The sequence below is a fragment of the Desmodus rotundus genome, chromosome 10 (genome assembly GCF_022682495.2).
Source record: "Desmodus rotundus isolate HL8 chromosome 10, HLdesRot8A.1, whole genome shotgun sequence".
In the NCBI taxonomy this organism is placed as follows: domain Eukaryota; kingdom Metazoa; phylum Chordata; class Mammalia; order Chiroptera; family Phyllostomidae; genus Desmodus; species Desmodus rotundus.
Window position 1 is genome coordinate 71,499,447 of NC_071396.1, and position 23,124 is coordinate 71,522,570.

The 23,124-nt window shown below is 40.3% G+C and overlaps 1 protein-coding gene across 1 annotated transcript; it reads right to left on the reverse strand.

Annotated features, from left to right (window-relative positions):
• Window positions 1-2,295: 2,295 nt before the first annotated feature.
• Window positions 2,296-19,334, reverse strand: LOC128779122 (myosin regulatory light chain 12B). Its single transcript, XM_024580319.3, has 4 exons — window positions 19,179-19,334; window positions 8,287-8,485; window positions 5,414-5,575; window positions 2,296-2,801 (listed from the first exon to the last, which is right to left on the reverse strand). The coding sequence occupies exons 2-4, from the start codon at window positions 8,468-8,470 to the stop codon at window positions 2,629-2,631; spliced, it is 519 nt and encodes a 172-aa protein (XP_024436087.1). The 5' UTR covers window positions 8,471-8,485; window positions 19,179-19,334; the 3' UTR covers window positions 2,296-2,628.
• Between the last annotated feature and the right edge of the window lie 3,790 nt (window positions 19,335-23,124).

A 23,124-nucleotide genomic window follows, 5' to 3' on the forward strand; every position in this document is an offset into this window, starting at 1 on the left:
ACATTTCATATAACACTGGTTTGGTGGCGATAAAATCCTTTAGCTTTTTCTTGTCTGGGAAGCTCTTTATCTGTCCTTGGATTCTAAAGATAGCTTTGCTGGGTAGAGTAATCTTGGTTGTAGGTCCTTGCTTTTCATGACTGAATATTTCTTGCCAATCCCTTCTAGCCTGCAAGTTTGTTTTGAGAAATCAGTTTACGCTTGAGGTTGTCCCTGAGGCTCCTTACACTAGCCCCATTTTTTTGGATTCTTTTTTCTTCTTGCTGTTGATTGTTTTTTGCTTCCTTATATTCTAAATCTGATTTGATTCTCAGCTTCATCCACTGTACTGTTGGTTCCCAGTAAATTGTTCTTTATTTCAATTAGTGTATCCTTTGTTTCAGATTGGATTTTTTTTTAATGCTGTTGAGATTCTTACTAAGTTCCTTGAGCATCCTTGTAACCAATGTTTTGAGCTCTGCATCTAAGAGATTGCTTTTCTTTGTTTAGTTCTTTTTCTGGAGTTTTATTCTGTTCTTTCATTTGGGTAATGTTCCTTTGTCTTACTTTGGCAGCCTCCCTGTTTTTGCTTCTATGTATTAGGTAGAGCTGCTACACCTCCCAGGCTTGGTAGAATGACCTAATGTAGTAGGTGTTCCATAGGGTCCAGTAGCACAGCCTCCCCTATTTCACAAGCTAGGTACTCAAGAGATGTCCACCATGTGGACTGTGTACACCCTCCTGCTGTAGTCAGTTGACCAAGGTCAACCAACCGTGTTCTGTCCCAGCTCACACAGCATAAGCTGATTTGCAGATGACTGCTATGCTGGGCTTGGAGGTGCCCAGGCAAGGCCAATCTGTGAACCAGGGCAGCTGCTGCTAGTGCCAGGCCTGGGATAACTTAGCAAGAGGTATGGGGCTCAGTGAAGCCACATGCTGTATGTATGAGAATCTGAAGCTTGGACCAATATAAGCCATTTGTACTGAAAAGCCACCAAACAGCTTGAATGGGCCTGAAAGTTGGGTGTGCAGGGCCTTAGTAAATCACTAGGGTGAGGCAAACAGGTGGGACAGGTTGATGAAGTCTCAGATATAGCAACCACCTGCCAGCTTTGTGGTTTGAGTGGAAGGCTCAGAAATGGAATAATGGCCTCTGCCAGCACTTCTGTCTGGGAGAAAGCTGCCACCCAGCTCTTGCCCGGATTCTGGACATTTCCGTTCTTCTCCATGTTTCTGGTGTCTTTTAAGCTGCTGCCCTCATGCTGGAGCTCAGAGGGAATGAGTCCAACCAAGTCTGTGTGTGGGCCCTTTAAAAGGAACTGCCTTGGACTCTAGCAATTTCTGTCTTCCACAGCCTCAATCCTTGGCTTTTACAGCCAGAAATTATGACTTTTTCCCCCCGGACACTGGAACCCTGGGCTGGGGGACCTAATGTGGGGCTGGGAGTACTTGCTCTTGGGATATCCCTTCTAATTTTTATCTGCCACACATGGGTGTGGGACCAGCCTATTTCGTGTCTCTAGCTCTCCTACCAGGCTTGATGTGGTTTCTTCAATTCTGTAGGACTTCCATTCAACTTGATTTCTGATGGTTCTGAATGATGGTGCTATGGTTTAGTTGTAAATTTGATGTGGTTGTGCGAGGTGGTGAGCCATGTATACCTACACCACCATCTTGACTGGAAGCTTGTCTTCTACCTGCACACAATTTCCTGAAATTCTGTTCAAATAATCAATTCCCAAAAATATTATTTTAAATTTCAATACAAGTACAAAATTATCTTAGAACGTGATGTAAATATCTTGACCTTTTAGGCATTTGGGGCTTTTCATTGAAATAGCACCTGGGGTTAGGCGCACTATTTTAGAATTCCAACTCACACTAACAGTGATTCTGATCAGTCACTCTACTCAGAGCTCAGTTCCCTCGCCTTAAATACAAGGCTAATAGAAATCTACGTCACAAGTTTGTTGGGAAGATTCAGTTAAAATCATCTATGTGCAATGCTTTACACACAGTGTATTTTTCAGTTTTGCCTCATCTTTGTTGACTTAGATCAATAAAACATTGAGCATTTTCTCGGATACTTCTGTATTTGTAATTTAGTAGTTTAAACATCTGACTTGCTAGAAGTGTGGGGGGAAAAATGAAGGCTAGTTTTTACTGCATAATGATGTTAATCTGTCCCTAAAAGTTCTAAAGAACATTGTCTCATATATGTGGAAAAAACAGTTTAACCATGACATCTAAATTACATAAAGTTGAAAATACGAAAATAGGACAGACCCCACCTACCACTTATTAAACTTTCATTATATTCCATCTGAGTCAGTATAATCTTTATTTCAAAATAGCATTTTTATTATATAAAAATGTAAAAATCCAGCAAAACCAGAAATACCGAATATATTTTCCTGGGCTTTCACATTTGTTGATTTTTATTTGCAAACTCTTTTTCAACACAATTTACAACTTTATACCCACCTGCAGTCTGATTATACAAGTGCTAAGTGGCAGAAAGGTCTAGAATAAATACATCAAAAAGAGGCAAAGCTGTGAAACTAAGCTGCATGCAACAGGTCTATGAGGATGGGGGGAAGTGTCGGGGAAGTAAAACAAAGTAATTGGAAGGTTTTAGCTAAAGTTCTTTCAGTCATCTTTATCTTTAGCTCCATGTTTAAGGATGCGCGTGAACTCAATGTAATTGAAATTTCCCTTTTTGTCAATAGGCGCCTCCCTGTACAGCTCATCCACCTCCTCGTCTGTAAACCGATCTCCCATCGTTGTCAGCAGCTCTCTCAGGTAATCTTCCTGAATGGTGCCTGGAAGACACAGAAAGAAAAGAGTCACGAATACTTCTTGGTACTTTAATAGTTAATTTCTACACTAGGTCAATCTTTTTAAAAAACATTTTTATTCATTTACTTTTAAGAGAAAGGGTAAGGGAGAGAGAAAAGGAGGGAGAGAATCATCAATCGGTTGCCCGTCAAATGCCCCCAACTGGGGACCTGGCCTGCAACCCAGGCATGTGCCCTAACCAGGAATCAAACCAGTGATCTTTCAGTTTGCAGGCAGGCACTCAATCCACTGAGCCATACCAGTCAGGGCAACACTAGGTCAATTTTACAAAATATTTCAGAACATCCAAATTTACATGAACAAAATAACTTAGTGAACTAAGGCAATATGTAACTATGTCATTATGTTTTCCTGTTACTTAAGAGTTCCTTACAATATTAGATTAAATCATTTTAAAAGCTCTGTTAGCAAAATATAACCAGAGACATTGGAGTTAAGAACAATCTAACAATAGCCAGAGGGGAGTGGGGAGGGGATAGTGGGGAGAAGGGGTTTCAGGAACTACTATAAAGGACACATGGACAAAACCAAGGGGGAGGGTGGAGGCAGGGGAGGGAGGTGGGTTTTGCTAAGGTGGGGTAGAGGAGTGGGGAGAAAATGCAGACAACTATAATTGAACAACAATAAAATAATTTTAAAATTTTTTAAAAAGCTGTTAGCAGATTATATGCTTATAAAATTTATTTCAAGCAAGTGTTTCTAGGAGAAAAAAATTCTGCATTTCAGAAATAAAGAGGAAAAAAAAAGGCAGCTACCCAGAAAAGTGACCAAGTGTGCATGAAGAATTGGTGCAGTTTTGAAAGGCAGAAATGGGGAAACAGGAACAGGATGCAAGGAAATATCTGAGGAGGTGAGGAAGGTGGCTGAGTTAATGTAGGGTTAAAGTAGAAGACTAAAATAAGGGAAGTAACAAAAGTGAATAGTGAGACTTTACCCACTTTAAAATGAGAAAGGAAAAAAACCCTAACATTTTCATTGTTCGTGTTTGTTAACTATAGTCATGTGATGGGAAATGCATTGTTAGATTTTGTTGTGCAAACATCAAAGTATACTTACACAAACCTAAATGGTATAGCCCACTATATACCATGCTATAGGCATAGCCTATTGCTCCAGGCTACAAGCCTGTACAAAACAACATGAATTTATTTATTTATTATTTATTTATTTATTTATTTATTTAATTGTTGTTAATTACAGTTGTCTGCATTTTCTCCCCATCCCACCCCAGCCAAACCCACCTCCCTCCCCGGCCTCCACCCTCCCCCTTGGTTTTGTCCATGTGTCCTTTATAGTAGTTCCTGAAAACCCCTCTCCCCACTATCCCCTCCCCACTCCCCTCTGGCTATTGTTAGATTGTTCTTAACTTCAATGTCTCTGTTATATTTTGTTTGCTTTTTTCTTTTGTTGATTATGTTCCAGTTAAAGGTGAGATCATATGGTATTTGTCCCTCACCACCTGGCTTATTTCACTTAGCATAATGCTCTCCAGTTCCATCCATGCTGTCCCAAAGGGTAGGAGCTCCTTCTTTCTCTCTGCTGCATAGAATTCCATTGTGTAAATGTCAGAGAGATGCAAATTAAAACCACAATGAGGTACCATCTCACACCAGTCAGAGTGGCCAACATAAACAAATCAACAAACAAATGTTGGAGAGGATGCAGAGAAAAGGGAACCGTAGTACATTGTTGGTGGGAATGCAGACTGGTACGGCCACTGTGGAAAACAGTGTGGAATTTCCTCAGAAAACTAAAAATGGAACTGCCCTTTGACCCAGCAATTCCGCTGCTGGGATTATATATACCCTAAGAACAACACGAATTTAAATCAAGCACAAGAGAAACCGACGCAATGAAGAGATGCAGTAAACACAAGACGTATGTGGGCAATGGTGCTGTAGCACACAGCACACTGTTTTACAGAAAACATTTTTGTAAGTAGAAAGAGTACACTTTAGAATAACAATAAAAAGTATAGTACAGTAAATACACAAACTAGTAACATAGTCATTCATTACCTTTATTCTGTCCTGTACATAATTGTGTGCACTCTACTTTTATATGATTGGCAGTGCAGGTTTGTTTATACCTGCACCGCCACAAACACGTGTGTAACACATGTGCTATGATATGAGGGCCATCATGTCACTAGGGTGACAGGAATTTTTCAGCTCCATTATAATCCTGTGGGAAGCATTCCATGCAAACCACTATAAACCATCATATATGCTGTCTGTCCCTGACTGAAAGAGTTATGCAGCACATGACTACACTTCCCTGTGCAGTTTATAGTCTCCTGAAGAAGGAGCTCTCATTGTTTAAGAAATACTATTTAACAGACAATTCTCTTTGGCTTTCAGGAAGCTCAGGTCCAAATTCAAAGATTAACACCACAAATTGTGTAGCTTTATGATCTACATTAACTGTGTGCTAGCCATTCTCAGTTGTATGGTCCTGCTGTAAACGATAGTTTCCCTTTATTCATTTTTTAAAATGTATACTTTACTAATCTTTTTCATTTCCTAAAAAGTGTTTCATATAGTCTGGAATAAGGACATAAAAAAAGAGCACCCACCAGTTGCTTCTTCATCAAAGCAAGCAAAAGCATTTCTGATGACGTCTTCAGGATCTGTGCCATTTAACTTCTCACCGAACATCGTGAGGAACATGGTGAAATTTATGGGCCCTGGCGCCTCATTCATCATGGCATCAAGGTACGCATCTGTTGGATTCTTCCCTATGAAAAGTTCGCATTTTAACATTAAAGGACGAAGAACTAATTTCAACAAATAATTGTTTTGTTAATGTTATGCTCCCTAATGTATTTTTAAAAGGTACATCATACTCACATGAAACTAATTTTTGAATTAACTGCATTAAGAACATTTCTAAAAGATGATTTTTGACATCTTAAAAAGTCTCTGACACAGCATTATAAAAATGGGCTTAGGGTGAATGTTGTTCATTTATTGATACTTTCTGTAACTTTTCCTTCACTATTTTAAACTAAACAGAACACACACCTGAAACTATGGTCCCGGCAATGCCATTATTAAATCTTCTATGTTGATAACATTTAAGGTCAATCACGGCATTTCAATACCAGTTATTTTTTAAAAATTTAAATATGTATATTTCCAATTGTAGTACAGTTACCCATGAACTCGGATGCTTCAAAAATTTTATTTACAAGTTGGTCATTGAAGCTAAAACTATTAGGAATTGGAATGTCATTTTCAGGTTGCCAGGTGTATCACCACCAAGTGCTGTCAATGCATGTCACTAAACTGTAGTCTTATTTAGTACTGTTCGTAATGGAAATCTTAATCTCAGTTGGGACTGACAGTACTTCTCCCTATTCTAGTAGTGGTGAGGGAACTGCTCTGACCCTTCCCTCAAAGTTGGGAGAAATTCCCCTGGGATGGCCAGACACAGTAGGGGTGAAATGGACTTCTCTTTGTCTAGGCATTTGTGAGGCCCCATGGTATAGGAAAAGCAACAATGAATGAGGTGTCTGGAATAGTGAGTTTGAATCTCAATTCTGCCACTGGCTGTGTAACCTGGGAGAAGGTGGCAGGTATCTGGGGTTATTTTTAATCTGTAAAATGGATTGATTAAATTTGGTATCTGAAAGGTCCCTTCCAATATTAAGTTTGTATGATCCTCCATGAAAAGAATATCTGTAAGTTAGATATTCATATCTAAGGAAGCACCTCAATATTATACCCAACTAAGTGCTAATGATAGTCAAATCTGGAATTGTGGTTCATATGCAAAGTTTTAATCTCGAGAATTTGGGTAAAATTTAAAAGCCAAGGTGGCATCTCTCTTACTGTCTTACAATCCTCATTCATACCTATTTGACATGCCCAACACAAAAATTAGCCCAAAATTAATTTCAAGATTCACTGAGTAAGTAACAGCAGCTAAAAAGATCTACTTTTCTATGTTCAGGTTTCACCCAACTCTCTTGCAGCAATTTGTTGTGGGAGGGGAAAAACTATAATCCAAAGGTGCCAAAAGAACAGAAAAGAACAGAAAAGACACTGGGACCTAAAATGAATTGGTTTAGGCTAAACATCTACAAACCCATTCAAGGCATCCAATATAATTTGCTGATTTAAAAGGTAAATACATATACATATATATAAGCTTTTATATGTAAAAGGTATATACATTACCTTTTTACATTTACACATAAAAGGTAAACTGTGCTGATCTTAAAAGGCACAGTTTCCCAAAATAGAAGGCCCTAAAGCCAGCCTCTGACACTACCATCACTTGTAAATTAGTTGAGCATCTACTATGCTCATGGTACAGGCTTGTATGCTTAATCTCTGTAATAGTTAACTAAGTCACTCAATTTTCCTCAGTGGGCTTCTTCAATAGTGACCTGCAAATACACTTAGTTGCTATGCTTAGTAGAAAACACTGGGATCCAACCTACCGGCAAATCAACAAATTAGATACGTATCTTGATTCTACTCTCACTCTGAATAAAGGAAATGTCCCAAAATGTTAACAATTGGTGAACCTAGGTAAAGGATGTTCAACTTTTTGTAGGTTTAAAAATGTTCAAAATAGTATGTTAGGAGAAAAAAATAAAAATAAGACAGAGGAACAAATTGTGTTGTGGTTGTAACTAAAGGGAAAAAAATAACACCCTCTTTCTCTTTGCCCTCTGGCTAAGAGTCAAGCAAAAAAACACCCCAGAGTGTACAGCCTAACTGGAGGCCATCCCTGACCCACACCCCCTTCCATGCCCAGTCACTCTTGTCTACCAAGAACTAGGCTGGCCATTCATTTCTCCACAGCCAGGTAATTAGTGCTGACTCAGTGCAGAACACAGAGGACTTTCTGTACCTTCCTTCTTTTTAAGATCAAACAAACAGTAACAAAATCTTACAAGGAATAATAAAATAACACCCATAATAACCAAAATAACAAAGAGCAGTTTATGTTTGCTTTAAATCTTTTATTTTTACATTTTTCTTTTGTTATAAAAAATAATGTAAGTAAAATTGTGAAAGTCCCTTTTCCTGTGTTCCCTTGTTCAGTAGCACTGCCCTTCCTCCCAAGACGATTACCATTCATCATCATCACTTCCTACCTATAACCTATTCTCAACCTTTATTACTGACTACGCTATGTCATTAGTTATACATTCTATCTTAAATTCTGATATTTTGCCACCTAGCCATCCCCTAGGAGATCTATCGTATTTAGATGAGTGGAACTGAGGCCTGCCTAGTGCCTGCCAGGTCCCCACCGCTATAGGTTTATCCTCTTATGATTGGCCAAGCCTCAACTGGCACCTTCCACACAGACATCTCTCGACAGGCTTTGGAAAAAGGACAGAAATATGTGAATATCACACAGAAAATAATCCATAGAATGCTAAATTATTATTTTGGGGGAAACAGGCATATTGAGAACATAAAAGTCTACCTAGAGAAGCAAGCATATCATGCAAATCTTCCTTGTCAATGAAACCATCTCTGTTCTGGTCAATCATGTTGAAGGCCTCTTTAAACTCCTGAATCTGCGACTGGTCAAACATGGCGAACACATTGGACGTTGCGCGCTGGGGGCGCTTCTTGGTGGTCTTGGTCTTTGCCTTTTTGCTCGACATGGTGGCTGTTTAATTCTAGAGTTAAAAAAAACAAAGCAAAAAAATGCATAAAACATAAAGCAAAAAAAAAGAAGTCATAATATCTAAAGTTAGTGAAGTAAAAATATCTTAATGTAGAATTATTCATTTGAGTACAAGTAAGTATATATTTAAACTTTATTTCCAATGGTTAGGGGAAAAAAGCAGTTTCGAAAAAAATTAAGAAACAGAAATTACTGACGTACCTTCCCCTAAAATCATTAAACCCATATTTACTAAGTGGGAATTCATTTTAAAATATGTAACAATACTCAGTATTCACTGAGGGCTTGCTACGTGCCAAGCACTGTTATGAAGGCATGAGGCTCTCTTAGAGAGAGAGTTCTAAAGTTGCTGTCTTCCTTTTACAAGGACTGCTCCATGTAATCCTCACACAATCCTATGCGGTAGGGTTACCTCCACTTTATTACCAATGTTGCAAAAACTCTCCGAGCCTCAGTTTTTTTCAAAACAGTTTGTAAACCAGGGAAGCTGACTCGATCATGTTTCACAGCAAAAGATACCTACTTCAGTGCAAGTAAAAATTAAACGAGATACCAAAGGCAAAAGAGACTAGTACAGTCGCTGCACAGTACATGTTAAAAAGTCTCATATCTTTTTAGAAAATCATAAAAACCTATTCTTTTTGTAAACATTTCCCATTTTTATTCATAAAATTAATAAAAACAGTAACAACAGATTTACAGAGCCGCATATTAATAACAAAACAGGAAGAAAATGAAATACTCCAGAGACATCTTAAAAAGTTCCAAATGAATACACAATAGGCTAAAAATCTGTAGATACAGCTAACCTAACCCGTGGTTGCACAGCACGTAATTATTTATTCCGGGACTATGTTTGTAAGTTCTTCCTTACATTTGCCTTTCTCTTTTCCCACTTGTCAAGATTTGGCTTTGTGTTCAAGATACTTCCCTGATCTCTGTCCAGTTTTAGTCTGGTGACAACCACCTTGCTCAGGTGAATGCCCACATGGACAGTGACGCCGTTAGCCTTCTCACGCTGCACCTGCTCCATGTAGGTAATGTATTTTCTCCCCACACACATGTGAGGGGGCACCGAAGTGGTGTTTGGGGTTTTTGCCTCAGTCTGAGTTCACAAAGAGGTTGAACTTCACGGTGGCCTATCTACCCGGTGCCAGAAATCCAAAACCTATTCTTTAATCTTGTATCCCTTCTTGCCACCTTTTCATTTCCCATTTCCCTTGACAAAACTTTCAGATTACCAGTTTTATTAATACTCAACTGTCTCCATTTTCTCATCTTCCCAATCACTGCCCAATTCTCTACAATATGGCTTTGGTGGTGGCCTCCAGTACTCTATTGAAAGCCACCAATAAATGTCAGATAGAATGAACATTTTTTATTCCATTTTTTATTTGTAGTTTTAAATAATATATACAACACAAAAATACTATCAGCCTTGGAATTACAAAGTCCTGAGTTTGAATCTTACCTCCACCATTACTAGCTACTGGAGGACACCAGGGCAGTTTTCTGATTCAATGTCTTATTCAATCTTCACCTATGAGATAGGTACCACCTAAGTTGTTTTAAAAAAAACCAATGGCCCTTGTGCAATGATGGATTTAATTTTGTCCAAAGAGAGGTCTGGCCTTTGTCCTTGGCTGCTAGGAAGAAATTTCTAAGCCCTTGGAATATCACGCCCAATATTTGGGGTCCTGGGTCATGTCAGATTTCAAACAATGTGATGTACCGTGGAGGCTTTGGGTTACATGTTATTAGCTGACCTCTAGAGAGGCTGCAGACCGAGGTGAGCTATGCAGCAGCCCACAGTATCTATGTAACAGAGCTCTGATAAAAACTACAGATATCAAGGATCACATGAATTTCCCTGGCTGGCAATACTCCATGCACAACTGTCTCACCTTGCTGTCAGGAGTCGTCCACAATCCCATGAGAGAGGACGACTGGGAGGTCTGCATTCAAAAGACTCCTGGCCTATGCTCCATGCCTCTCTTCCCCTGGCTGATTTTAATCTGAATCATTTTACTTGTACTAAACCACAACCATGCGATAATAACTTTCAGTGAGTTCTGTGAATCCTAGTAAATTATTGAACCCGAGGGTCATCCTGGAAACCCAAACTTGCCACTGGTGTCAGAAATGAGGATGGTCTTGGGGATTGTTCTCTAACCCTGTAGCCGCACAGTCTGAAAGCAGTGGCTACTAGCTCCAACAGTGGCTGAGCAAGGGAATTTTGGACCTAGGTCTCTAGAACGTCTAGTCTTGGACTTTTAATCTACATTGTTTCTCTTACTTCAATCTAAAAAATACCCCACTGGGTATTTGAGGCTTGGCTTAGTAGTATAGTTTTGAACACAGCAGATAATAGGCTCAATGTAATAATACCATCATTTCTTTTTTAAAAAGCTTGTTTTTTTCTCTGTACTTCATTTAAAAACAGTGCACATTATATAAGTATATGGTACCTATAAAAATTATACATGCAGACACATAAAGTGAAAAAAGTGAGGCAAAGTTGTAGGGAAACAATCAATCTGAAGAGAATTTTTGTCCCTCCCCACTCCCCCCAAAGAATCTACCATCGTTGGTCTCCTTACCTACTGAGAGAGAAGCATCGTGGCTTTTTCTACTTTCTCACTTCCCACTCACTTTCAACCCACCACAATCTGGCTTTTTCTACTCCAACTACTTTCAAATCGCCAAATCCAGTTTAAATCTCCTTGGACAAAAGAGGGACACTTTATCCCTCTTTTCTTCAGAGCCCCAACAACTCCTGGTTTTAGTGAACAGTCACAGTAGAAATGAACTGTCCCAAATGGAAAGAGAATACAAGGTTCCCTATCTTGAAGACCTTACACTTTAATGAGGAAGACTCTAAATGTTATCTTGGAAAGAACGATTTACGCAAAATGCCGTATGTGACCTGGTAACACCCACATACTCCCTCTCAGTTTCATTTCTATGACTGGTCCTCCTCCATTTTCCTGTTAAGTCTTTATCTCCTCCACTCACTTAAATATTCCTGTTTCTCAGTATTCTAGCAGTCGTGACTTTACTTAGACGGTCTCGCTGACTCTCGCGGACCTGACAGCACCTATGTCTCCTAGGTCTGTTATCTACAGGCCTGACCTCTTCCTTGAGTTGGATTTAAATATCCAATTGCTTGTGACAGGCATCCATCGGAATATCCCACAGATACTCATAATCAACATGCTGAAGACGGAATTATCTTCCACCTCCTGAACTCTGTCATCCTTCTGTTTTCTCTCCGTTAACGGCACCATCATTTACCCACTCGCCAAACCAGAAACCCAGGAGTCATCCTGACTCATCCCTATCCCTGATGAATCAATGCCTGCCTCTTAAGTATTTCTCAGGTCTACTCATCTTCTTCACTCCTTGGCTGGACCCTCATCATCTCTTTGCGTACTTCTATGGCCAACTAACCAATATCCTTGCTTCTTACCTCCCTCTAAACTACGTTTTATATTCCAGCCAGAGTTGTCTAAAACATGAGTGACATTACCATTTCCCTCTTAAAGATCTTCCACCTCTACTGCCTCATACGACACAGGGTACACAAGGCGTTCTTTGCCTCCTCTAGAATGACCTTTCCAGCCTCATCTCTAGCCCTTCTCTGTTTTGTATTTTTCCTTCAGCAACACCAAACTGCTTCTATGCGCCCAAAGCACCATGCAGTTTTTTACCTTATATTCTGTGTTTCCGTTCTTGCTACTTTTCTAGTCCAAAATGCTTTAGGATCAGAGAGAAAAATTAAAGGTCTACTCAACCTATGGCTACTACCATTTATTGACTCATGTACTAAGCAGATCACATTCATTAAATATAACATGCCTGCTTTACAAATGAAGGAAGTAGAGATCAAGGATATTAAATAACCTGCCCGAGGTCACCTAGTGGCAGAGCTAACGAGTCAAACCTCCTTTATTCAAGGTTACTTCTACTTCTATATTTTCTTTGTATTAAATATTCTTCTAATATTCTGAGTTCACCACAATTAAAAAAACCTTTCAATACTACCAATATAACAAGACACTGATTTCTGAGCAGCTAGTTTCCTGTGAGCTCAAATCCTAGACAAACTGAGTTTTCAAATAAATTCAAGCTCTATGGGGAAATCAATGTACAGAACACAACTGCATTGTGGAACGGTAAGAGAATAAAATATAAACGATACTCCCTGGAATTGTGCAATGCAGCAGCCCTAGTTTGGGTTTGATCAAGTGGCAGTATTTCCTATCAGTCATGGTTTTGGCTTGACATAAGTAAAGGTCTGAAACCTTTACCTAGGGCTGTCAAATTAATGTTTAACCTATAAATGTTAAAGAAAAAAGCCACCACCAAACCTCACCCTTGAACTATGGTTACAGGTATACCCACATATAACATAGCACATAATGTAATGAATAACTCTCAATAGCAGGAAAAACTCACTTCCTCTGCAGATTTTAATCATTTTGTAATTTTTTTAAAAAGATTTCATTTATTTATTTTTAGAGAGAGGGGAAGAGAGGAAGAGAAATATCAATGTGTGGTTGCCTCTCATGAGGCCCCCACTGGGGACCTGGCCCGCAACCCAGACATGTGCCCCCACCAGGAATCGAATCAGGGACCCCTCGGTTTGCAGCCCGCACTCAACCCACTGAGCCACACCAGCCAGGGCTATGTTTTGTAAATTTCTGACACACAGTGAACTAAAGGTCATACGTAGTGCTCACAGAGGTTATGAGAAGGACAGGGATATAGGAACACTGGTATTACAGGTAACGATGGTGTCAACATATTCAAATAACCTAAATATTTACAAAATCACCTGTAATACTAATGTACAAATCAAAACATGAGCACCATAACCCGATTAATAAGCAGAAAATGCTTGTGAACTTCATTTGGCCTATATGGCTTCACTGGAAGCCAGGGAAACATGGTCATGGGACATATCCTGTCAGTTACTTATGACTTCCTCAACATTCCTTTGAGGCTTCTTCTTTTAAGTATCTTAAGTCAGCTAACTGTTGTCACACTTAAGTAAATGTGGCTCTCACAGTAGTTAACCTTCTGGTTTCAATCTTGGCTGCACATTAAAATTACCCTGGAAGTTAAAAAAAAAAAAAAAAAAAAAAAAAAAAAACCAAATAGATACCTAGGTTCTACTCTAGTCAAACAAACTGAATGCCTACAGATGGGGCCTAGGAATCTGTATTTTAAAAAATGCACCAGGTGATTCCAATGTACTTTGAAGGCTGAGAACCACTGTGTTAACCACTCAGAAGGTATTGGGCTGTTTGTTTAGTTCCCTTTAGTTTTTAAAATGTGGTCATTGTGGTTTAATGGTGATGCTGGAGACCTGGATTCTAATTCCAGTTGTCATTCTCAAGGTGGCCTTTGGTCATTTTAGCTTTCCTGGTTCTCATTTTCCTCATCTATAAAATAAAGAGTAGATCAAAAGTCACAAACTGCACAAGCTGGCACCTACCAAACTATATACAGTTTGTAGGAATGGTCATTTAGTACCTCCAGGGATGACCTTTTAAATTGCCTTCTAAATTATTTAGTTTGACAACATTTTAAAATACTATTTCACTTTCATAAAAACAAATTTCAGACATCTTGATTAGGAATCCCTTGACCAGCATTCCCAAATTCTTGTGGTTAATAAGTGTTTTGTGAGCAATCCCCACTATTCCCTACAACTTCCTGATACCGCCAGTATTTGTCACTGCCTGGCCTCCGAGTTGAACTTGTTCCTTGGCTCTGGTGGTAGCCAGGATCCAAATTGGCCCTCAACACTTCTCCTGTCTTTGTGTAGTCCCATTCAACAGTAAAAAGGATTGACCTGTGAAACTGTACGGGAGGTGAAATAATTTTCCTTCTACTCTTCTGAGTTCTTGGCCGACAGCACTGTGATAATAGATTAGTGAGAAAACCAAAGAGAAGCTCATTAACATGTATACTTCCTGTATACATGGGAGATACCCAGGGCAAAACCATTTCTCAGAGGTGGCTTAGAACTCAGGCTTAAATATCATCTTTAGCTGAAGACAAAAGAAGAAAGGTATGTGAGGGAAAGGGGCTAGTCATGGAAGGTTACCAAAATAACCAAAGTAAACTAGGGTAATGCTTGTCATGTATTTTTTTCATGAAGGCCTTCTCCACTGATAAGGAGTCTAAAGTTATCTCCAGAGGGTAATCTTGGTCCTTCCGGGGGAAATTTATGTCCTGCTTTTAGACAAATAAGGGGAAGGCAGAAAGCTTTTTTTGCATCTGCTTCTTCTAAATTGCCTCTAGCTCAAAATCCTATTTATGCTAAAATGACACATTTGGGGGTGGCATATTCTCCTACCCTTCATAACCAACGGGATATGGCAAAAATAATAGCGTGACTTTGACATAGTAGGCATTGCAGCTTTTGCCTTGCTCACTCTTGGATCACCACCTGGGGGAAGCCAGCACCAGGCCACGAGGGCAGTACACAGCCCTAAGTAGAGGTCCATGTGGCAGGGAACTGAGGCCTCCTGTCATTACTCAGGATCACCTTGCCAGCTACGTGAGTCAGCCAGAGGTTGGAGGTTGATCTTCCTTCAAAAGATTGCAAACCTGCTGACATCTGGGCTGCAATCTCCTAGACCCTGAGCCAGAATCACCCTGGAATTCCTGACCCTCAGAAACCACTTACTATTTTTTTAAGATGCTAAGTTTTGGGAGCAATTTTTTATATAGCAATAGAAAACTAATAAAGCCATTGTGTTTCCCTGGTCTCTTTAATATTAAAATATAGCAATGCCTTTATTTCAGAATTATAATCACAGAATTTTTTAAAAGTTCAAAGTGGCAACTAATTTTTGGTTAGAAAATTTTAATTCCTTCTATTCAATTTCTCTCCAAGTTCTGTGGGTTCCTCTTTTAACTGCAACAGTCACCCCTTCTTCAACATTACCATCACCACTATTCTATTCTTCTGGCTGATTCCTAGGCTGATTTGATAGTTCTTCCTTTCTAATTGGAGTCTCCTTCAAAGCTGTTCTTAAATGACTGTGCTTTTAAGTACTGGTTGAAAAACTGGTAGCATAAAATTACCACTCAAAAATGAGGTCGTTAAGGAGGGAGGAGGAGCTGGTTTTGTGAGCAAAGGGATGATAAAGAATTCAAGTTTTAGCCAAGTTACAGTAGAATGGCAGAAGAGACAGATGCCCGAGGCAGGATGGTTAAGAGGTCTCCTTTAGCAAGGCCAACTTCTGAAGGCAGGCACAAGGTAAGGCTGAGAGTACAGGAACCCAAAAAAGCAGAGAGCAGCAGTTCTTGGCCCAAAATCTAAGATCATTTCTCATTCAACTGTCACCTTCATCCAAGTCTATCAGAATCTTTAGAAATTTCTCACAGAGAAACACCAACCCAAAAGAGCCTATGCACCCCAATGTTCATAGCAGCACAATTTACAATAGCCAAGTGCTCGAAGCAGCCCAAGTGCCCATCAGTAAATGAGTGCATCAATAAACTACGGTACATTTACACAATGGAATACTACGCCGCAGAAAGAAGGAGCTTATACCCTTTCCAACAGCATGGATGGAATTAGAGAGTATTATGCTAAGTGAAATAAGCCAGGCAGTGAGGGACAAATACCATATGATCTCACTTTTAACCGGAACATAATCAACAAAAGAAAAAAGCAAACAAAATATAACCAGAGACATTGAAATTAAGAACTATCTGACAGTAACCAGAGGGGAGGGGGGAGGGAATAGCGAGGGAAAGGGCTTTCAGGAACTACTATAAAAGACACACGGACAAAACCAAGGGGGAGGGTGGAAGCAAGGGAGGGAGGTGGGTTTGGCTGGGGTGGGGTGGGTGGGGAGAAAATGCAGACAACTGTAATTGAACAACAATAAAATAATTTTTAAAAAATTCTCACTGATTTCCAAGGTCATTACTATAGTCAAGGCTAATTTTGTGCTAATAGGGAGGATTAAATGATTGGATACATGATCAACAGGCTGAAAATAGCAATCATAAAGAGAGTTCAGTGTTTAATTAAGTTAAAATGTCCCACAAAAATTCTCCTCATATACTTAATGACATATGAGGATATGTTTTTATGTTGCATATTTAGGCAAATATATAATCAGTTCCACAGATTATACTTTTTTTTCCCCAGAGCCTTACTCAAGTTTTACAACTTTTCTCTTAATACCAGTTAAACTTCTCCTGTAGTACATTTTAATATTTACCACATCCATTATAGTGCTGTCATTTCTTCATTAAGGATTTTTTAACTGTCCCAGTTGGCAGTAAACTTTCCATCCTTTGAACTCCTATATCATTTTGCTTTATTACAATGAAATATATATGTGGTAAACACCCCAATAAAAAACAAATGTTAGCATCCCTCTAAAAGTTCCCTCCAAGTCAGCCATCCTCTCCCATGGGCACGCATTGCTGAGACTGCTACCACCACAGCTTAGTTTTGTCTTTGAATTTCTTATAAAAGTATACAGTATATATTCTATGCACCTGACTTCTTTCACTCAATGTAATGTTTGTGAGATTCAGCTATCAGTGGTTCATTCTTTTTTGACTGCTGAGTAGTATTCCACTGCCGTGTCCTTTGCATATTTATTTTTGTGGCATTTAGCCTTTCTACCTTGGACTGCAGGGTCTAGCAGAGTACCTTACACATGGCAGGAGCTCAATAAATACTAGTTAAGCGAATAAATATATATGCTTCCTTCCTATCACAAAGACTTATATACACAGATGCTCACTGTAGGTAGGACCTGGATCTAACTCCCAAAACAAAGCTTTTCTATATGGTCTACCCATGGGTTAGCATAAACTCCACTGAACTCCTCCTCAAGAGATCTTTAACAAAATTACCGTCTACCCCTTGTTCCATACCTAGAAGAAACAGCCAACAATTGAGTACTAAACATGTGCTAGGCACTGGTCTTAACATTTCACGTGTATTAACATATTTAATCCATGCAACAATTTATGATACAGGAAAAGTTACTTCCCCCCTTTTTAGGTAAGAAAATCAGGGAAAAGAGAATAAGCATCTTGCCTGCAGCTAGAAAAAGGTAGAGCTTAAATCTATGATCTGCACTTAGGAAGTCTAGCTCCAGAGCTTGTACCACTAGTCCCTAATATCCTACATATAGGCAACTGAAATTCTCTACCATGAAAATATAGACAGACAGAGAGCTGGGAGTAAAAAGCAATACTGCCACACCCCTACAGTGTGAAATGAGGAAGGAAGATCCTCAAGTTGCTGGCAATGAAAACCATTCCTAGATTGGTGGTGTCTTTGAATCTTGGGAGGGATAATCAGCCCCATTCAGGGGCTCCAAGTCTTCTCATCTTTCCTAACCCCTGCAACCCAGAACCGGGGATTGTCCTGTGGTCTAAATTCGGACTCACTGAAGCATAAATGAATGTTGGCTCAGGCATCATGAAGTCGTTTCATTCAACGCAGCCTGAACAACAACAAAAAGAGCTGTGCACTTTGTTAGAGGGTCCTGGAGGGTCCACCTAATGCTCCCAGAGAAAATGGGTGGCACCATGGGAACATCCCTCAAGTGACCTTAGGTAAATCATCTCACCTCTCTTAGTTTGTTTCCTCAATTATGAAATGAAAGAGTTCTATAAAGTTCTTTTGAACCCTAAAATGCTATGATACTTTTCTTACCAAAGGACCAGAGCAATTTCATCTTAAACAAAGGCTGCCAAATCAATTTCCTCTGAACACACTTTCTTCATATTACTTCCTTGGTGAAGAATCCTAAATGAATCCCTAATGCCTATTACACAAATCTTTTATTTCTCAAGTTTTCAAGACACCCATAAAAAGGCCCCACTTATCTATCTACCTACCCTTATTTCCACCTATTATTCACTATAGTTCTGTTCCATTCAGGCTGGTCTTCCCACCATCTCCTTTCCATTCCGCACAAATTCCCACCTTTTGCGCTTTTGATTTTGTTACCTCCTACCGCACATCTAGCCAGAAATACTCAATTTTCCCTTCCAGGGTTGACTCCAAGGCTTTCAGTGAGGTCACGATTTATTTTTCAGGGAAACTTTCTTGATTTTTATTTATCCTTTTCGTCAACATGAATGCACGAAATCTTCACAAGATGCACGAAACGGCGAGACTCACCACTCTTATGGAAATCATTACATTTTAGCCTATAGTAACCACGCATCCAGTACGTTTCTCTATTTTCCTCGGACACTTAATTTAAGGCGAGAACCACGCACCAACAGACTCCCGTATCCCCCAAAGCATCAAGCCATGTGTGCGGTACAGAGCACGGGCTCAACAACCTAACCGACCGACTGGGCTCGCGAGGGCGGCGGCAGGCAGCCAGGCCGCCGGGCGGTGGGAGGCACCAGGTGTGTGAAGTCATCCTGGGTGACGCAGGGCCACGGCCCAGCCACCTCTTCCAGCCGGGCCTGTTTGCCGGTCGGCTTCATTCGCCCAGGAGCTTCCATCCCGGCCCAAGCCCGGCGGCGACTCGAACGTCCCCTCCTCGCCCACCCTGACAGCTCCCACAACCCCCTGCCCTCTCCTCCCCTGCCGGGGTCCCGCTGCCGTGTGACGAATGGAGGGGGGGACGGGTGCAGCTCAAAGGCTGTAGCGCGCGGGGGTGAGTGCCACTCACCGCGGCCAGACACGAGAAGACGGGCTGCCCTAACGAGATGACCGGCGACAGCGACGAGCACTGGGATGCTGCGCGACAGATGCGGTTCCCGGCACTTCCTGCCTCGGGAGGCGGACCGGAAACCGCTGCGGAAGGCGCGGCAGGATCCAACTCCGGACGGGGTGGGGGGCGTGTAGCAGTTCTCGCTCAGGATGGAGCGAGCCCCGCCGCGTCCGCCGGGGAACGGGGCTCGGGCCGAAGAATGGGGCCAGGGTTTTAGTTGGCTTCCTGAGCCTGGCCGATCTGCTTTCCGCAGAGCACCTGCGGCCCCGCGGCCCGCCGTCTCCCCCCGCCGGCCGCAGTGGATTCCCGAGGCCCTTCCGCATTCCTGGGTCGCCGGGCAGGGCCAGGAATTTGACCCGGGCGGGGCAGGATGCGGTTCCTCAAGATTTGGGGTTCCCGGGCACCGGAAACCGCGCAGTCGGGGCTGCCAGAGTAAACAAAATAGTACAGCAGACCTAGTTCAATTTGAACTTCACACAAAACAAGTTAACTTTTTAGATACGTCCTTACAAAATACTGAGGACGGTAAGAGGGCGATGACCGCGCCAACTCTTGCTGGAAAACCCTCTTCTTAAACTGCATTCCAGCCCGAGTTATATCATTAACTTCTTGCTTACTCTCAAATGATAAGGTTTACGGTATCAGGCCAGGGCCAGCCTGTTTCATTCCCCTTCCAACCACAAAAAAAGTTTTATTCAAATTATTTACTTTCCTTTGGGCATTAAAGAGATGACAGATTTATACACACGATCGCTCACACATTACATAATGCTCTTGGTCAAAACAAAGGAAACCACGAAGGTACACTATCCAAGTTTTGTTCTGGTTGTTTGTGACTCTATAATCGCCAGTTCCCTCACCCTGGAATAATATGAATAGCATTATTTCTGAATGGAGGACAGTCAACTTAATAGCAAATCTTTATTGAGCACTCGTGATTGCCTGAACGTGTGCTGGATGCTGGGGAGATGAATAATTCAATCATTTATATTCCAGAAATGTTTGATCATAAATGCCTAGATGGTAGAAACTGTGTTCAGCACACTACACAGTAGTTCTTAAACAGTAGCACGCATACGAAAAACCTGGCGGGTTTGGTAGAGGATTCTTGAGCCCCAACCCTAGATGTTCAGATACAGCAGGTCGAAGGTGAGGTGGTAGTTTTTCTAAAAGCCCTCAGGCGATGCCGGTGCTGTGGTCCTCATCCCTGCCCAAGGTCCAGTTCATCACTGAATGCATTTTTTCAGTAGAACTTGAAAGCAACTGCAGAGAAGTCGCACCTGGTTCTAAAGTATTTACTCTTTCCCTCAGCTGCAGTGTGCCCTTGGTCCAATAGTTTAAATGTTTAATTTTTCTCCCAATTATAATTTTTTGGCTTCCTAGGTCTTTGTCTTAAGAGCTCTTCTAAGTGTGGTCTATTACTATTCTATAAACCCTCACCGGGACTACCTTAATTAAGATCACAGCCGAGACACCCTGACTGTACTTTGACTTTGATCATGGTGGCTATTTAAATTAACAATTAAATTTCTCAGTTATAGTAGACACATTTAAGTGCTCAATAGCCACATGTGGCTATCCTTAATGGACAGGACAGAGAATTTCTACTATCACTGAGCGTTCTACTAGATAACGGTTCTAAATAAAGTAATTCTAAGGTGTGTTTTTCTCTCTAGATTCAAAAGAAAAATGTGAAAACCTGAGTAAATATTTAGCACTTGGGAAATGGTTATTTGTGGCATATCTTCAAATGTGTCTAATATAACTGAAGAACTGAGTTTTTAATTTATGGTTCCCATAATACTGTTTTGTGGCTCTATGTACCTCTCCAAGCCCTTTTACTGTCTTCTCATTTTTCTTAACTTGCTGGCACATCCCTAAGTCTAGGTGCTACACCTTTTGATGTCTTTTCTCTACTTTGTAGAAAATTGTTGCCTTTCCTTTTCAGAATTTGCTACCTCATAGTCTGGCCTGGCCTCCCAGCCCCCGCCCCAACACTCATCAGTTCCTGTTCTTGAGTTATGGGCTCTGTGATCAAGTGAAATTTGGGACCTGGGAGTCCAAATGACCATATAACCATAAGAAGGTGGATAATGATGCCCCTATTAGGTTGGCTTCTCAGAACTTTTGAAGTGGTTTAAGTATGATGTTCATGGAAAATGGTTTTTTAGTCAAATCCACTGTTGGAGTGGATGCTTTGGCTTTTTATTAGCAATCATCTTTGCTAGAGCAAGGCTTACTTACTACATAGAGAATACTATTACTAAATTAGGAGACTTATTTCATTCAGGGGAGACTGTGCACTGTTCCTAACAGCAGCTGGTTCTTTGAGCAGTCATCTGAAATGGAAATGGGGATACTGCAAGAGATAATTTTAGTAAATGACATCACTTTTTTCCTAAGTGAAAACAATGTTACTTGTTCTCCACTAGAAACCTGTTAATAAAGCAGAAATTACATTTTTTCAGTTGAAATGAAAATTCAATTCAACAAACAAGATTTCAGTATCATGGCTATAGCCTGGAAAAAGTAATTTGCTTAAACCAGAGTGAAATTCAGGAGTTAAGGCAGGTGCTAAGATTCTAAACATGAAAGGGTCAAGCGCAGTCTTTGTATTGGTCCTTCTACTCCTCTCCTATAAAGCTGGCCTCCTAAGGTTGAAAGCTCACAGATTTTGTTGAGTGCAAAGGTCTGCCACCCTGAAGGCATTCAGTAATTGTTTATTGAGTGAGGTAATGATTTCTCCCAAGCATCATTAATAGTAGCATAAAATGCAAACTTAGAGTAGTTGTCAATTACTCATCTCTGCAGGCTAATTGTCCAATTTCTTCAACAACTTTTCCCTCAATGTCTCAACTTTTAAACTCACGAATCTTTCAGATTTTTGAAGTGCAAAGCAAATGAAACTGTCAACCATTTCTTGATTAATTCTGAAACACTCCTGCATTTCTGGAAATAGAAGTTATTTTGAGGATTGAAGGAATGATCTCACTTTCTCAGGCAGGCATTTAGCTTCAGCTTTTTTTCTTGGTGGGCAGGTCAAGAATGTCCGTAATTCATACAAGAACTCAGTGACTCCCTGCATAAACAAACATGGTATTTCAACAGAGGTTACTGTATTAAAGAAAAGCTTTATATAATTGAAGATTCTGTATTTTATTCCCAACACTTTGAAATACAATTTAAAAAAAAAAAGCTTTTTGGTAGAAGCATTCCAGAGAACCACTGGGTCTAAAATAGTTTTAAAAATGAGGACAAATTAAAATTAAACTCAGTGGCTTGGTCTAATTTTAAATGATATCAAGTAATGTACAAAAGCTTAGGACAGATAAGGAGGGATGCTGGCAGTACGTTAAACTTAATACACAAACACTAACAAAAACTGATGAGCAAAAAAAGGTCCGTGCATAATTTTCATATCTGCCACCACAGATAAGCAAAAATGTCCTTACATAATAACCCTAGTTATGCAGCAGCCCTTTCAATAATCTTTTAAAATCATCGAGCAGGTCCCAAGTTTGTGATCACTAATACAGAAAATGTACACATCTAAGTAATAAAACTAACTAATGTTTTAAGTAAATTTACAATTTTATGTTGGCCTGCATTCATAGCCACCCTGGGCTGCATGCAGCCCGCGGGCCGCAGGTTGGATACCCCTGTTCTGTAGGAACTTGTTTTTAAAATTGGAAGACAAAGTGCAGGAAACACAATTAAGGCAGTTAAAAATGTACTCCTTTGGCAGGGGAAGGGATAGCAGAGGAGACAGGTTAGGAAAACTGGGGAGAGTAAGGGAAAGATCTAATAATTTTTCAGGGTTTGCCCCATCTACCTACCTTTCTTTGGAAGGTGCAACTACAACTAATAAAAGTTAATTTTGGTAAATAAAGAGGTTTTAAACAAG